At 41.8% G+C, this 17418-nt stretch overlaps 1 pseudogene and 2 gene segments (V, D, J or C); all 3 read right to left on the bottom strand.

The window, feature by feature from the left end:
• LOC105464766 (immunoglobulin heavy variable 3-23-like) overlaps nucleotides 1–17418 on the bottom strand; it is a 350273-nt gene that overhangs the window by 239100 nt on the left and 93755 nt on the right.
• LOC105464758 (homer protein homolog 2 pseudogene) lies at nucleotides 10–2142 on the bottom strand (annotated as a pseudogene).
• On the bottom strand, nucleotides 3433–11104 carry LOC139364073 (immunoglobulin heavy variable 4-59-like). The segment is given in 3 exon segments: nucleotides 3433–3692; nucleotides 10528–10905; nucleotides 10989–11104. Coding segments are annotated over 3 exon segments (684 nt in total).

Here is a 17418-nt window from a genome sequence, read left to right as displayed (position 1 = left end):
TGTGTAATAATACAACCGAGAACAATTTTTAAAGAAAAAAGGATATTTGCAAGCACATGAAATAAACGGAAAGTATTTTCAATGTTGGTCCAAGTATTACACCTCTAACAGTACCACGGTTTTGAGTGGGGCTTTGGAAAATACATTTTTTTATTTTATTTTATTTATTTATTTTTTATGAAACAGAGTCTTGCTCTGTCGCCAGGCTGGAGTGAAGTGGTGCCATCTCGGCTCAACACAACCCCCGCCTCCCAGGTTCAAGCGATTCTTCTGCCTCAGCCTCCCTCTTTGTTTTTAATTGAACAAATATTTATTAAGCACCTACTTTGTGCCAGGCATTGTGCTAGGCACCCTCACTGTGTGCTGTTCCCACACCACAATCATCTGCTCAGAAATTAAAACCAAGAAATGGAACACCGTCGCAGCCATGCAAACTGGGGGGCCGGGGGCACTCTGGGGAATGACGGTGATTCGCAGGCTAGAAAATGCACCCACCAGAAGCCTGTTTTCCATCTCTCTGTAAGTCTCCAGTAAACAGTTATTTTAAAGCTTCCCGATATTGTCGGAGACGAGTGTTGTTCTCTCTGTGTCCCCCGGGGCTGGCACCTGGTGGACCTTCAAATACTCTGAATGCTATTGGATAAAAAGAGCCCGATGGCCTGGAGTAAAGAATATCAGTATTTGGATAAGAAAATGCTTTTTTTCAGTCCATATGGTTCCAACAGTCTTTATGAAAGATATAAACATCCCTGCCCTGACTATGGAAATGTTGAAGGTAGACCTGGTTGTGGATTTCTGAGTCAGAATCTCCAGTTGTCCACACCCTCACAAAGCCAGAGATGCAAGAGGAGATTTCTATTCTGGAAAGAGGTGAGTGGACGGCACAACTGGTTTGGAGACACGACAAACTGCGCCTGCATTTACAGAAGCAACGCACACAGGGAACGTCCTAGCGCCATCTGGTCTCACACACACGCCTGGGACTCACAGGCGGGGCCCGGGCCTTGACCAGCCTTGGCTGTAGGTGCCTGGTTTGGAGAGTCCTGCGCTGAATCCCTGCAAGTCGTTGATCTTCCCGTCCAGCACCTCCAGGAAGCTCTTCACCTCCACCTCCAGGGGGCGCTGTCGGGATTCGCTCTCCTCAGCCTCTGTCTTTAGGGAACGCGCTTTGTCTTCCTGGTTTTGATCCTCTCTCTGCCGCCTCCATCTTCTCAGAGACACCGTCGCGCTCTGACCTGAGCTGAGGCGTGAGTTCACTTTGTTTCCGGAGATCTTCCAGCTCTGCCTCCTTTTCTCGGAGCTCGGCCTCCAGCTCCTCCATCCTCCTCCTCAGCTGCGTGTTCTTCTCCTTCTCTCTGTGGATGTCACGGCCTCTTCCTCTGCTCCGCGCTGGCCGCCGACTCCTGCAGCGCCGTGGGCAGCCGGGCGTCGCTCTCCCGCCGGGCCTGCAGCTCCATCTCCCGCCTCTTCCGGTGGGCAGCGCCCTGCGTCGAGGCCGCCTTCAGCTTGTGGTTCCCAGACTGCAGGTGCCGGTCGGCTGCAGCGGCGTGAGAGGCCTTTCCATCGTCCGTCCCGTTGACACTGGATGCCGGAGTAGAAGATGGGGCTCCACGCCCCGGTTCTCGGGGATGATCACTCCAGGGCTCCATGTTCTCCTGGGTCTTGTCTTTGCCTATCTTGGCAGCTTCTTCCACCTCCCGGAATTTCTCTGCAAACTTTGTCAGCTGCTGCTCAGAGGAAATCCCAAACCAAACGCCGTTTGGCTCTGCTGTCGGCCCACTGCCCAGACGTCTGTGACGTGTTGGTGAAGGTCAGATTCCGTGTGACTGTGCTGTTTATGGTCACCTTGGCTCCGTCCACACTGACGATCCCATAGCTGTTCCTTGTGACATCACAGAAGCAGGAAACGGTGACCGCCTGTGGCTCGCAGGCATCCAGTTCTTCTTGGTGTTGGGGTCAATCTGGAAGACCCGCGCTCCGGGGTGAGGATGGGCTGTTCTCCCATCTCCGGCGCTACTCAGGCAGCCTCTCCCACCCGGCCTCTGGTGCTCGCTCTCCACCCGCTGTGCATCCGCTCCCTGCGCAGCACATGTGGCGGCCCCTGCGCGCCTGGCTCAGCTCTGGCGCCACTCCATTCCGCCAGGTGGGCCGGGCGGGGGCACTGGAAAGAATCATTCTAAGAATTAAATTAAAAGAATAATCTGTAATAAGGAGACATCAGAATTCCATATCAGAAAAAAAATGGAAGTTATGTAATACATACAAAGTCCTGAGAAGAAACCTTAAAGCACAGGAAGGTCTCATGTATAGTAGGTTGTAATATGTTTATTGCTAAAATTACTACCTGTATGTTGTTTTGAAAAATCGAAGCAAAGCATAATGAAATTGTTTTGTGCTTATCTAGTACAACAGCCTGTTAAGAAAACTGAAGAGCCCTGTAATCATGAGGAGGAGACCTAATCCGCGAGAGAGACTCTAGTTCCTGTGTGGACACACAGGTTTGCCGGCTTCTGCCCATCTAGGAGCTGCTTCCTGAAGCCTTCAGGAGGCAGGAGGGTGAATAAATGAGTTTCTGAGGACAATCTAATCACATTCTGACTAGGAGAAAAACATTAATGACCTAGGACAGATTAAAAAATATGTAGTTAAAACTTCATTGAAAATTGAGACATTTTGGTTGTATATATTTATAGGGAATAAAGCTATGTCATGATTTATGAATGCAAATCAGAATAATTGAATCGAGCTAATTGACATATATATCGCCTCAGATCCTTATTTCTGTGTGTGTGTGTGACAGGGACATTTGAAATTTGTTCCTGGCTATTTCAAAAAGACCAATACACTATGTTTAAGTTTACAAATAGACATCAGTTTATGTAAACTATAGAGAATGATTGAAAGGAGTTATGGATTACTATAATTTATATTAAGTTAATCATTAAGTTTCATTCTTTAGGACATATTTTATAATTATTATATATTTTTTATTTTATTATAATATTAAATATAAAGACTACATATGTATGCATAACTTTGTGTATTTACACATATGTCTATAGATATAAATTAATGTCCCTGTAGCTACGTAATAGGTGATATCAACAGATGTTAACAGAACTCCAAAAGAAAAAGTGCAATTAGGAAGAATTATTCTTTGAAGGTATGTATTTTTAAAAAATACACTTATATATAAATTTTAAAATACTAAAACACAATTCCCAATTAAAAAAAACATGATAAATAACCATAGTGAAATATCGCAACCTAATAAGACTCCAGAGTCCTGCAAAAATAAGCCCGTATCCTGCAGCTGAGAAAGGAAACCTCCCTGCATGGCCATGCATGGAGGTTTGTGCCTGGGCTCACACTGTACTCCCCTCACTGTGTCTCTGGTACAATACAAGGCCGTGTCCTTGGTTTTCAGGCTGATCATTTGCAGATGAAGCGTGTTCTTGGCGTTATCTCTGGAGATGGTGAATCGGCCCTTCTGGAGTCTGTGAGATATGTACTACCCCCATTAGGATTAACTTGTCCAACCCACTCCAGCCCATTCCCTGGAGCCTGGTGGACACAGTTCATGTAGTAGCTACTGAAGGTGAATCGAGAACCTACACAGGAGAGTTTCTGGGACCCCCCAGGCTTTGCCAAGTCTCCCCCAGACTCCACCAGCTGCACCTCACACCGGACACCTGCAAACACAGAGACACCCTGGTCAGAAACTGCCACATATATCCTCTGTTTCTCTCACTCATGTCCCCTCACACTCAACATCTCTCATTTCCCATAAATCGCCTTTCAAAATAGCAACAAGCAAAAACCACCAAAATCCATGGTGAATCCCCTGTATTCGGTGCTTATCACTGAATGAAAACACCTGGGAATTCTGGGGCTGGGCTCCTCTCCCAGAGCTGAAGGGTCAGGGCTGGCCTGGTTTTTATCAGTAGAGGGAGGGCCCTATTTGCATGTCTCCTGCTATATAGCAAGCTCAGAGGTGGGACAGCTGAGGAGAAGGCAGTGCCCAGAGCAGATGAGTGTGTCCTGGAAAACACTGGGGGTAATCCTATCTCTCTGGAAAATATAGCTTCAGATTATGTGATTGTGCCTTGATAATCATTTAGCACACATCGGCTTATTTAATTTTTCATATTTGCAGAATATATTTAATGCAAGTGTCAATGTTACATTATTAGAGAAGGTAAATTACACACAGAACAGAGCAGTTGTGCAATGTGTCCAATATCACACATCTGGCCAGAATTAGCCCTATTATCTCTGTCTGTGCCTCCAAACACTGGAGGAGGCTGCTCCTATGAGACAACTCCAGGGCAGTGTGGGATATGTCTAGAGAGGTTTTCAGGATGTCCCACCTGTCATAACAACTTTATGTAATTTTGCTTTTTCTAGTGTTTTCCTGAAATATGCAATCAGTGTTCATATGTGTGTATTTTCATGAGTCCGTGATTATTCAAGTGTCAATATTCATCTCTTTCTTGTTATTTCTCAGCAAATGTATTCATTTTTGTTACTGCTTTATTCAAAACATCCATCAATAATGAAATCAAATTGGCAGTATAGCATTTGGAAGATGTTGATATATGTGTGCAGTCATTGAATCAACACTTCAATCATGCTGTTAGCAATTGAATTCACTCTCTTATTTTTTCTCTCACTTCTCTGTAATTTTATTTCACCACCTTGTTATTCTCACCACCCTATTCTCAGAAAAATTTAGATCTCCATGTTAATTTTATACAAATTAAATAACATGAAATTTCCTGTGAATTCTTTAGCTTCCTTCACTCAGCACCATTATTTGATAATGTCCCCATGTTCTTATGTGAAGGAGGCATGCCTTGATTTCAATGGTTCATTGTATTTCAGACATGAATATTTCTCAAATTGTTTAACAATGCACCAAATAATGGATACTTGATTTGTTGTCTTAGCTTCTTAATGTTGTTTAGAAAACAGATACTAAGCATGGGAATGGAAAAAATGAGAAAATGATGATCTTATTCTGACCTCATTAACAAAAAACTTGAACGACTACAAAAAATAAACCCTTCAACATATCTGAGTTGATGTCACAGAGAAAAAAACCCTGAAATCTGAGAAAATATGGGCCTGAAGAGAGAACTAGGGCCCATTTATTAGAGTACCTGGGCCGGGTGCCACTCATGGCCTGGTATTTAAGATGGAAAAATCTAACCTGGAAAAGTTTAATGAGTGGCTTGAGGACGTGTGTGCTAATGGTGTAAGAATGTGAAACTCTGGGCACTTCAAGGCTTTTCCTACAGAATTGAGGAAATCCCCAGACAACTCACCCACCTGCTGTCCTGTGGTGTGGACTGGGGAGGAAGAACAGCAGCTCCGTTCAATGCTGAGTCCCCATTCACTGTATGAACGAGACATTTATTAAATCTTGTGTCCTGTGGGAACTGGTAGAATCAACTAGAACACAAGGAAACAGAGGACACCAAGGAAACTCTACCCAGAAACACCTCCCATCTCTTTCCTGAGGAATGAAATCCTGAATCTGTGGGGTAAGGACAGTGGGTCAGAAGCTGAGGACACTGATGAAAAACCACTGTGGCTGGGAAGAGACACTCTGACACTTGGCTAAGGGAAGGAACAGGAACGCTTGGAAGGCCATGCTTCAGAGCCAGTCTCACCACCCATAGCTAAGAAGAAGACTAGGTCAGAAGGTTGGAGAACGTCCATCTGTGTCCAAGCCCCTTCACCACACAAACAATCACCAAGTAAATGTGTCAGCAGGATTCACCTGCCACGACTAAAAGAGACAGGCTCTCTCTGGGAAGAATGACATGTGAACACCCAAAGCAAAACAGGGAAACAAAAGCATGTATTGCCAGAGGAATCTGAAATTTTTGTGAACAGTAGAAACTGACTTCAACTCCAATAGCTGGGGCAACCATAAACTTGAAACCCAACCCTGACTAGATTCGCAGAAACGTGGTTAATGAAGGCCCAGCAGGCGGCCGCGCTCGGTGGCTCAAGCCTGTAATCCCAGACTTTGGGAGGCCGAGACGGGCGGATCACGAGGTCAGGAGATAGAGACCGTCCTGGCTAACACGGTGAAACCCCGTCTCTACTAAAAAAAAGATACAAAAAAAAAACTAGCCGGGCGAGGTGGCGGCGCCTGTAGTCCCAGCTACTCGGGAGGCTGAGGCAGGAGAATGGCGTAAACACGGGAGGCGGAGCTTGCAGTGAGCTGAGATCCAGCCACTGCAGTCCATCCAGCCTGGGCGACAGAGCGAGACTCCATCTCAAAAAAAAAAAAAAAAAAAAAAAAAAAAGATGAAGGCCCACCAGAATATAATATGTGATTGTCTCCAGGAAGAAAATAAATACAAGAAAATGAGTAACAAGGGAAATGCAAACTGGAATTCTACATGCATTACAATTTCATTAAAAGTGAAAGGCAAGTAAAATTATGTCATTTAAAAAAAGATCTTGAGACAATTTGTCAACACATTCATGTTTCAGGACACATTTTACAAAGTTTCTCTGCTAGTAGCCATGTGATATACACTAAAAACAGAGATCTATACAAAGAAATTAAGATTGTAAAAAAATGGGAACATCAAGATGAATCGTAGTTTTAATCTGTAATTGTTACAACGTATGTGTATAAAGTGATGCAAAATTACATATTATATTTTATAGCATATATAATTGCAAACTGATGTTCCCCTTCCGGAATCCAAGTGATCTCATTGTTCAGTTCCCACCTATGAGTGAGAACATGCGGTGTTTGGTTTTCTGTTCTTGTGATAGTTTGCTGAGAATGATGGTTTCCAGCTGCATCCATGTCCCTACAAAGGACACAAACTCATCCTTTTTTATGGCTGCATAGTATTCCATGGTGTATATGTGCCACATTTTCTTAATCCAGTCTGTCACTGATGGACATTTGGGTTGATTCCAAGTCTTTGCTATTGTGAATAGTGCCACAATAAATATATGTGTGCATGTGTCTTTATAGCAGCATGATTTATAATCCTTTGGGTATATACCCAGTAATGGGATGGCTGGGTCATATGGTACATCTAGTTCTAGATCTTTGAGGAATCGCCATACTGTTTTCCACAATGGTTGAACTAGTTTACAATCCCACCAACAGTGTAAAAGTGTTCCTATTTCTCCACATCCTCTCCAGCACCTGTTGTTTCCTGACTTTTTAATGATCGCCATTCTAACTGGTGTGAGATGGTATCTCATTGTAGTTTTGATTTGCATTTCTCTGATGGCCAGTGATGATGAGCATTTTTTCATGTGTCTGTTGGCTGTATGAATGTCTTCTTTTGAGAAATGAATGTTCATATCCTTTGCCCATGTTTTGATGGGGTTGTTTGTTTTCTTCTTGTAAGTAGTTTCTACCTCCCCTACCTGTGATTTCTGGCAGAATCTACAATCCTCTAAAACCCAGGGACCATTAAGAACAGAGACAGAAGGTTGAATACTATGAAGTTTTGAGAGACCCAAATTACTGCCTGGGCTGATTAGTGAGGATGATCTGTATAAGCCTCGTCTTTGAAGAGTGTATGGTGGCTTTTGTTATAATGAACAGGTAGCAACAAAGACAGTCAAGGAAAATGAAGGAGGAGGGGAACATGGTCCAAACAGAAGAACAATATAAAGATCCAGAAACTGACATCAGTGAAAAGGAAGCATATGGATTACCTGGAAGAAAATTTAAAGTAAATGTTAGAAACATGTTCAATGAGCTAGTGGCATCATGCAAGAACAATGTGAGAATTTTAATACAGATAAAACGTTTAAAAGATGACTAGGCAAAAATATTGATACTGAAGAATACAATAAGTCAGACCAAAATTTTTTAGAGGATTTTAGACCAGACTAGATTAAGTAATAGAAGAAACAGTAAACTCAAAGAAAGATCATTTGAAATAGTAGAGACAGAGAAGAAAAATTTAAATGAAAGAAATAAAAAAGAGTTAAATACTTATGAGTCAGAAAGCACAGTGAAAATGAAATTATGCATTGAGGAGTTACGCAAAGATAAGACAAAAGCGGTAGTGAAGGAAGAGGGTGAGAGAGAGACAGAGGAAGAGAGGCGGAAAGGTTTTTAAAGAAGGAATAGCATAGAAACTTTCTAAATCTGGAGAAGCAAATATTTGTCCACATCCATGAAGCTCTATACATTTTAAATAAGGTAAACCAAATGAGAAAAATCAGAGATAGTTTGAAACCACATTGCTAAAGGAAAGGTTTTTGAAAACGGAAAGAAAAAGAGCAGATTTAGCAGAATTTTTCAGTTCAGAATGGAGAGGAATTATATTCGATATTGTATGGTTTATTGATAGAGATTATTTCTGAGAAATGTATTTCTAGTCAGTGTCATCATTGTGCAAGCATCATAGGGAGAACTTACACAAACCTACAAGGAATATCCTGCTACACATAGACTATGTGGAATAGCACAATATTTCCAGACAACTCACCTGTACAGAGTGTTACTGCACCAAACACTGCAGGGAACTGAAACACCGTGGTAAGTATCTCTCTATCTAAACACATCTAAATATGGAACATCCTTAGTGAAAATATGGTATTACAATGTTATGTGGCCGCAAACATATATGTGGTCTATTGTTGACTGAAACATTGTTAGGTGGCCCATGACTGTATTCCAATTGCTGAAAAACAAAGAAAACTCTGCCAACCAAGAAACTTTACCATGTAAATCTTTTTGTAAAATAAAGGATAGGTAAGACCTTTCCCAGAGAAGCAAAAACTAAAGGAGTTCTTCAACTCTGGGCCTGCCTTAAACACCAAAGTGTCTCAACTAGGTCTGCAGAAAAATGACGTTGCTGCATCAGCTCCATTCTGGCCTCTGCCATGTGACAGTTTTGTGTGAATTTTCTTTCTGCTCCCTCAGGACTTTTTTTCTCTCTCAACTTCTAACTCCATTCTCCTTTTAATTCTCAGTTTGTTGAAATTATTCATATTTAACTAAGAACACTAAAAACTTTGGAAAAAAATTTCATCTTAAACTCAACAAATTTAATTACCTGTCTTCACGGATGCCCATCTGTTCTTTTCTTGTTTTCCTATGGGATATGACCCTTGTTTCTACTTCAGTCCAGTCCTTATTTCCATATGCATGATGCATCCCACCATCACAGACCCAGGACCATCTTGGAGGAAGGGACCCTACCATCTGCCTCATCAGCCTTCAGGTGCACAGCGGCCATTCCTTCAGCTGTTGTATGTGCTTTAGGGCTTTTCATTTAAAAGTGTGTTTCACTATCTCCCAAATAAAGTTCCTGGACCTTAAAAAGTGATGTGGTGCTGGGGGCATTGACAGCCAATTTTCATTGAAAGTCTCTTCTTTCCTTGGTAATAGAGGAAGACTGGGAAGAAGGGAACAAAACTCAGACCTCATGTAACTCCTCATTTAGCAATAGATTCAGTGCAAATTTAGAAAGTTGAAGACATAGAGTGATGTTGGTGTGGTTTTCTGTGGCATGCTAAGGAGACAGCAGAAGATGGTCAGTGGTCAGTCTCCATCCAGCTGGTACCCATTGTCCATTAGTTAGGTCTTCAGAAAAGATAAAAGACAACTTTTGTGACAAAGCCCCAGGGGCTTCATTAAAACACTTTGCCCAGAAATTGGTCAACAGGGACATGACAAGTTTTTATATCACAGCAACTATTTTTTGCCTACTTTATGTAGAAATCTGAGAGATGTGCCCAGCCTCAGGGGGCTGATTCTCCATCCAGGGGACAGCGCTAACAGAGTTATGAGTTATGTGATATTAGTCTGTCTGAGTCTTCCTAAGAAGGCAACACGGAGTGGGTGGCTTAAACAACAAATATTGATTTTCTTACAATTCTGAAGTCTGAATGTTGAAGATCAAGGTGCTGGCAGGGTTGGTTCTTGGTGCGGCTTCTTCCTGGCATGCACTGGGACACCTTCTAATACACTGCGTCTCCCCATGGCCTCTTCTTTGCGTGCACGTGAAAAGTGAGAGGTCTCTGGTGTCTCTTCCTCTTCTTATAAAGACGGCACGTCTATTGCATTAGGTTCTCACACTTCTGACCACATTTAACCTTAATTGTATCATTAAAATTCCAATATAGATCCATTGAATTTAAGGTTTCAGCATACGAATTTCAAAGAGGGCACAATTCGATTGATGACACAAACCAAGAGATGCTGAGAAGCATTAGAATATATATATTTTTAATCACTAAGGAATAATGGGCCATGCAGGAACTTGTAGGAAAGTTCCTAGTAATCGGTGAAACCTCAATTGTAAGAGGAAAATGTGCCTTCCTCCTTTCTTTTCTGGCAGAAGAATGTGAGGAAGCAGAACCACAGATATCAAAGAAAGAGGAGCCCTGGGGACAGCTGAGGTGCTGGTGAGGAGGGAGAGCACTGAGCAGATGAGGAAGCCCCGCCCTCCCTGCACCTGCTCCTGACCCGGCCTCCTGCTCTGTGGTCCCCGCGCGCCCCCTGCTGGTCCTGAGCGGCACCTGCGCCCGCCCCCTCCGCCTCCCTGCAGGGAGGTTTGTGTCTGGGCTCACACTCACCTCCCCTCACTGTGTCTCTCGCACAGTAATACACGGCCGTGTCCGCGGCGGTCACAGAGCTCAGCTTCAGGGAGAACTGGTTCTTGGACGTGTCTGTTGAAATGGTGACTCGACTCTTGAGGGAGGGGTTGTAGTCGGTGCTCCCACTACCACCATAGATACGTCCAATCCACTCCAGTCCCTTCCCTGGGGGCTGGCGGATCCAGCTCCAGTAGCTACTGCTGATAGAGCCACCAGAGACAGCGCAGGTGAGGGACAGGGTCTCCGAAGGCTTCACCACTCCTGGGCCCGACTCCTGCAGCTGCACCTGGGACAGGACCCCTGTGAACAGAGAGACCCACAGTGAGCCCTGGGATCAGAGACAGCCTCCCATATCGTCATATCTGCATCCCCGAGACACTCACATCTGGGAGCTGCCACCAGGAGGAGGAAGAACCACAGGTGCTTCATGTTCTTGCACAGGATGTCCGTGACTCTCAGAGAGCATTTCCCATGTGAGCAGGAGCCTCAATTTAAGGAAATGTGTGGTGGTTTCCTGTGGGTCCCTAAGTGAGGATTTGCATGTGGGTGGTGCCTTTGTATGGAGAGGTGAAAAGGGATGAGGGAGGCCCCAGTCTTTCCTACAAACACAACGTAGGAAATATTACTTATCTCTGAAGTCTGAATAACTTTTTCATAGGGATATAGTGTCTCCCCTAGTTATGTGCCCATTGAATTAAAAAACCATCCATATCCTTCATATTCTCACTATTCAGATATTTATTATCCTATAATCCCACTGATAAATATAGTTCTCATTGATTTTTGAGGGATATAAGTGGTCTATATGAAATAGAATATTTAAATGATTATCAGCAACTCGTTGAACACTTAATTTAGAATGACTTGTTGAATAAGGAAGACTCAAGCCCGGGAAGAATATTTCCTTTTATTTATCTCCAATAAATAAGTGAGAACATATAATATCTGGTTTTCCATTCCTGAATTAGTTTGCTAAGAGTAATGACTGCCAGTTCCATCATATTCCTACAAAGGACATAATTTCATTCTTTTCTTAGCTGCATAGTATTCCATGGTTGTATGTAGCACACTTTTCTCTATCCATTCTGCCAGTGATGGGGATTTAGGTAATTCCATGTCTATGCTATTGTGAATAGCGCTGCAATGAACCTACATGTTTATATTCCTTTAGGTATCTGTCCAGTTGTAGGATTGTTGGGTCAAATGAAACTTCTGTTTTAGATTATTTGAGGCATCACCACACTGCTTTCCACAATGGTTGAACTAATGTATATTCCCACCAGAAGTGTATACATTTCCCCTTTTTTCTGCAGTCTTAAAAGTCTGTTTTTTTTTTAAAGATTAACCATTCTAACTGATGTGAGATGGTACCTCATTGTGGTTTTGATATGTATTTCTCTAATGGTAGTGATATTCAGCATTGTTGCCTATGCTTGTTGGCCACATGTAGGTCTTTTTTGAAGTGTCTTTTCATGTCCCTTCGTCACTTTTTATTTCTTGAATGTTTGTTAAAGTTCCATGTATATATTGATATTGGACCTTTGTCAGATGTATAGGTTGTAAATATTTTATTTCCCATTCTATAGGTTGCCTGTTTACTCTGTTGATGGGATTTTTGCTATACAGAAGCTCTTTAATTGACTTAGGTCCCATTTGTCAATTTTCGATTTTGTTGCAACTGCTTCTAGCATTTTCATTATAAAGCATTTGTCAGCTCTTATGTCCTAAATTGTATTTCCTATGTTATTATCCAGAGTTTTTATAGTTTTAGATTTTACGTTTAGATCTTTAATCCACATATAATATTTTTTCGATTGACGCTGAAAGCGCATTTGATGAAACTCAACATCCTTTCATGAAAAAGAACATAAAAAATGGATATAGAAAGAACACATCTCTACAAAATAACAGTTATATTCAAGAGACTTTCAGGTAGTATTATAATGAATGAGAAATAACTGAAAGTCTTTTCTCTAAGATCTGGAACGTGACAAATTTCCCACTTTAACCACTGGTAAAGCGTAAATCCTTCTGCTGCCCCCATAGCCGGCTCTTACCTGCACGCGCCACCTACTGGCCTGGTGTTCAAACTGCATGACCTAATACAAAGCCGCTACCACCAGTGTACAGCAGGTGAAAATGAGATTAGCTTCTCAATACTTCTGTGATTCCAGCTCCGCAAAAGACCACGGGCCTGCTCACATGCTCAGTATGTTACTACTAAAGCTGGAATTTGGAAAAGCCACCACACTAAAGCTCTTAATAACAAAATAAATCACACTGAGTAGTTGCCCCTCACCTGGCCATTTCCATCAAGGCTGGTGCTTTTGCTTGCCAGGCTCGGTGGCTCGTGTGTGTCCAGCTTGGTGCCCTTCTCAGGGGCTGAGCAGGGAACTCAGGTCACTGTGCATTTGATAGACCAGTTCATCGCCTGAGGCAACAGAGAGCTTCTCCCTGTGCACAGATATCAAGCATGTACTCATCTGCTTCTCCCGCAGTCAGCTCAAATCTATAAGGCCACCTACTTACATGAAAGGTGAACTTAACAACCCAACACAAATCTCAGAAACAAATGCATCCCAAATGAGAAACAGTTCCTGAGGCCTCCACTATCTAGGACCTGCAGGAGGCAGTGAGTCTACTCACAGGTCCAGTACACTGGTACTAAAACCACCATTTCAGAAAGCCACTAAATAATGCCTATCTATAGACAAGGAACTCTTACAGAGTCATTGCCACTGAGTGAACAAGAACCAAAATCCAAAGACCCACACAATGTACATTATATTCACATTCTAAAGGGGATGGAATATTCATCAAAATCAGAATGAATTGAAAAATAATAAGAAGAGACAGGTTAGCTAAAGAAAAGGAAACAGAGAAGCAATTCTGGAAGTATGAAAAAACAGAGTTACAAACCCCCAAATGTTACGTTAACTCTCCAGCAATAGAATCTAAACAACATGACATATTAGAAATGTCTGATAAATAATTCAAAATGTTGATTTTAAAGAAGCTCAATTAAACCTTTTTCTCTAGTGGCTCAGTAAGCACTGGCACTGAGACAAGCACTGTGAGGACAATTGCAGCCCATCCCCTGATGAACTGACCCCTGTTCCACAAGCCATACTCCCAGCTTTGATTGAACACTAGACTCATATCAGGAACTTTCTCCTGATCAGAGACCACTGACCATGGCCTGGTTCTGGCTGTTTACAGAGGCTGCACACTGAGTGCCTCTGTGTCTCTGCTTCTGCTATTTGCACATAGGGCCTGTCTGTAATGAATTTAAATGCTCAGTCACCACTGGTGAGTGAACATGGCTCATATGCTACATGCATGTTTGTTCAGTGTGCATGTGTCAGCACCACCTCCGTGAACATCAGTAGCCCCTCCTGTAACCTGTTGATAATGTCTGTTTAGCCAACACGTTCAGCATAAAGCTTCTGCCCAACCCCTTCTTAGGAGTGTCAGTCTCTTATCTTTACCCAAACTATGCTTTCCAGCCTGTGGGATGGCTGTAACCCTTGATAAAAATATAGTCTCAGTTTCCTAATCTGTAGATTGTGGTATTTTTAAATATTTAACACAACTGAAGATTAAATTCAGAACTTCATCTGATTATTAGACTACTTAAGTAAAGTATGACAAACTGTGGATATCCTATAAGGATTTTTATATACCCAATAAGTACCAGTGACATTTTGAAGCAGGAAGCTGGCCTGAGACCTTCAGAATAAACTGATGACTGTGGATAATGAAAAGGCCCCCCCAGGACATTGATTCAGCAGCCCTGCCTGTCTCATTCCTTCTTCTCTTTCTATTTATTATATGCTTATCATGATAAAAATTTTTATTTCCTTTAGATCTGTTTGCTTTTCACACATAGTGGACCCTTATCTCTCTTTTTCACTCATTTTCTTTTTCTTTTTTTTATTATACTTTAAGTTCTAGGGTACACGTACACAACTTGCAGGTTTGTTACATATATGTACATGTGCCATGTTGGTGTGCTGCACCCATTAACTCATCATTTATATTAGGTATATCTCCTAAAGCTATCCCTCCCCCCTACCCCCTTCCCACAACAGGACCCGGTGTGTGATGCTCCTCTTGCTGTGTCCAAGTGATCTCATTGTTCAGTTCCCACCTAGGAGTGAGAACATGCGGTGTTTGGTTTTCTGTTCTTGCGATAGTTTGCTGAGAATGATGGTTTCCAGCTGCATCCATGTCCCTCAAAAGGACATGAACTCATCCTTTTTTATGGCTGCATAGTATTCCATGGTGTATATGCACCACATTTTGTTAATCCAGTCTGTCAGTGAAAGACATTTGGGTTGATTCCAAGTTTTTGCTATTGTGAATAGTGCTGCAATAAACATATGTGTGCATGTGTCTTTATAGCAGCATGATTTATAATCCTTTGGGTATATCCCCAGTAATGGGATGGCTGGGTCAAATGGTATTTCTAGTTCTAGATCCTTGAGGAATCACCACACTGTCTTCCACAATGGTTGAACTAGTTTACAGTCCCACCAACAGTGTAAAAGTGTTCCTATTTCTCCACATCCTCTCCAGCACCTGTTGTTTCCTGATTTTTTAATGATCGCCATTCTAACTGGTGTGAGATGGTATCTCATTATGGTTTTGATTTGCATTTCTCTGTTGGCCAGTGATGATGAGCATTTTTTCATGTGTCTGTTGGCTGTATGAATGTCTTCTTTTGAGAAGTGTCTATTCATATCGTTTGCCCACTTTTGGATGGTGTTGTTTGTTTTTTTCTTGTAAATTTGATTGAGTTCTTTATAGGTTCTAGATATTAGCCCTTTGTCAAATGAGTAGATTGCAAAAATTTTCTCCCATTCTGTAGGTTGCCTGTTCACTCTGATGGTAGTTTCTTTTGCTGTGCAGAAACTCTTTAGTTTAATTAGATCCCATTTGTCAATTTTGGCTTTTGTTGCCATTGCTTTTGGTGTTTTAGACATGAAGTCCTTGCCCATGCCTATGTCCTGAATGGTATTACCTAGGTTTTCTTCTAGGGTTTTTATGCTATTAGGTCTAACATTTAAGTCTCTAATCCATCTTGAATTAATTTTCGTATAAGGAGTAAGGAAAGGATCCAGTTTCAGCTTTCTACTTATGGCTAGCCAATTTTCCCAGCACCATTTATTAAATAGGGAATCCTTTCTCCATCTTTTGTTTTTGTCAGGTTTGTCAAAGATCAGATGGCTGTAGATGTGTGATATTATTTTTGCAGATTCTGTTCTGTTCCATTGGTCTATATCTCTGTTTTGATAACAGTACCATGCTGCTTTGGTTACTGTAGCCTTGTAGTATAGTTTGAAGTCAGGTAGCGTGATGCCTCCAGCTTTGTTCTTTTGGCTTAGGATTATCTTGGCAATGCGGGCTCTTTTTTGGTTCCATATGAACTTTAAAGCAGTTTTTTCCAATTCTGTGAAGAAACTCATTGGTAGCTTGATGGGGATGGCATTAAATCTATAAATGACCTTGAGCAGTATGGCCATTTTCACGATATTGATTCTTCCTACCCATGATCATGGTATGTTCTTCCATTTGTTTGTGTCCTCTTTTATTTCACTGAGCAGTGGTTTGTAGTTCTCCTTGAAGAAGTCCTTTACATCCCTTGTAAGTTGGATTCCTAGGTATCTTATTCTCTTTGAAGCAATTGTGAGTGGAAGTTCATTCATGATTTGGTTCTCTGTCTGTTACTGGTGTGTAAGAATGCTTGTGATTTTTGCACATTAATTTTGTATCCTGAGACTTTGCTGATGTTGCTTATCAGCTTAAGGAGATTTTGGGCTGAGATCATGGGATTTTCTAAATATACAATTATGTCATCTGCAAACATGGACAATTTGACTTCTTCTTTTCCTAACTGAATACCCCTTACTTCTTTCTCTTGCCTGATTGCCCTAGCCAGAACTTCCAAGGCTATGTTGAACAGGAGTGGTGAGAGAGGGCATCCCTGTCTTGTGCTAGTTTTCAAAGGGCATGCTTCCAGTGTTTGCCCATTCAGTATGATATTGGCTGTTGGTTTGTCATAAATAACTCTTATTATTTTGAGATACATTTCATCAATACCGAATTTATTGAGAGATTTTAGCATGAAGATCTGTTGAATTTTGTCAAAGCCCTTTTCTGCATCTATTGAGATAATCACGTGGTTTTTGTCTTTGGTTCTGTTCATATGCTGGATTATGTTTATTCATTTGGATATGTTGAACCAGCCTTGCATCCCAGGGATGAAGCCCACTTGATCATGGTGGATAAGCTTTTTGATATGCTGCTGGATTTGGTTTGCCAGTATTTGATTGAGGATTTTTGCATCGATATTCATCTGAAAGAAATTCTCTTTTTTTGTTGTATCTCTGTCAGGCTTTGGTATCAGTATGATGTTGGCCTCATAAAATGAGTTAGGGAGGATTCTCACTTTTTCTATTGATTGCAATAGTTTCAGAAGAAATGGTACCAACTCCTCCTTGTACCTCTGGTAGAATTCGGCTGCTTTTTCACTCATTTTCTTAAGCTGCTATAAAGAATAAAGTGTCAGCTCCTACTTTTGGTGCCTCACTGCTGATGAATTAAGGTTTATTCTTTTTCCCCCTTGTCCCCCACATACAGGAAATCTAGTAAGAAATCACGGAAGCTCCCTTATCTGATGCCAGTGTGAAGTTTAAATCACACAAACTCCTTCTCCTGAGTAGAAACACGCCCCCCCAACCACCAACACCACCACCAAATCATTTTAAAGCCCTGATCCAGCCTCCTTTCCTGTTCCATTGAGGAAATTCT

The sequence above is a fragment of the Macaca nemestrina genome, chromosome 7 (assembly GCF_043159975.1).
Source record: "Macaca nemestrina isolate mMacNem1 chromosome 7, mMacNem.hap1, whole genome shotgun sequence".
NCBI classification, from domain to species: Eukaryota; Metazoa; Chordata; class Mammalia; order Primates; family Cercopithecidae; genus Macaca; species Macaca nemestrina.
The sequence above is the reverse complement of the archived record's forward strand: the minus strand, read 5'-3'. Positions and strand labels throughout refer to the sequence as shown.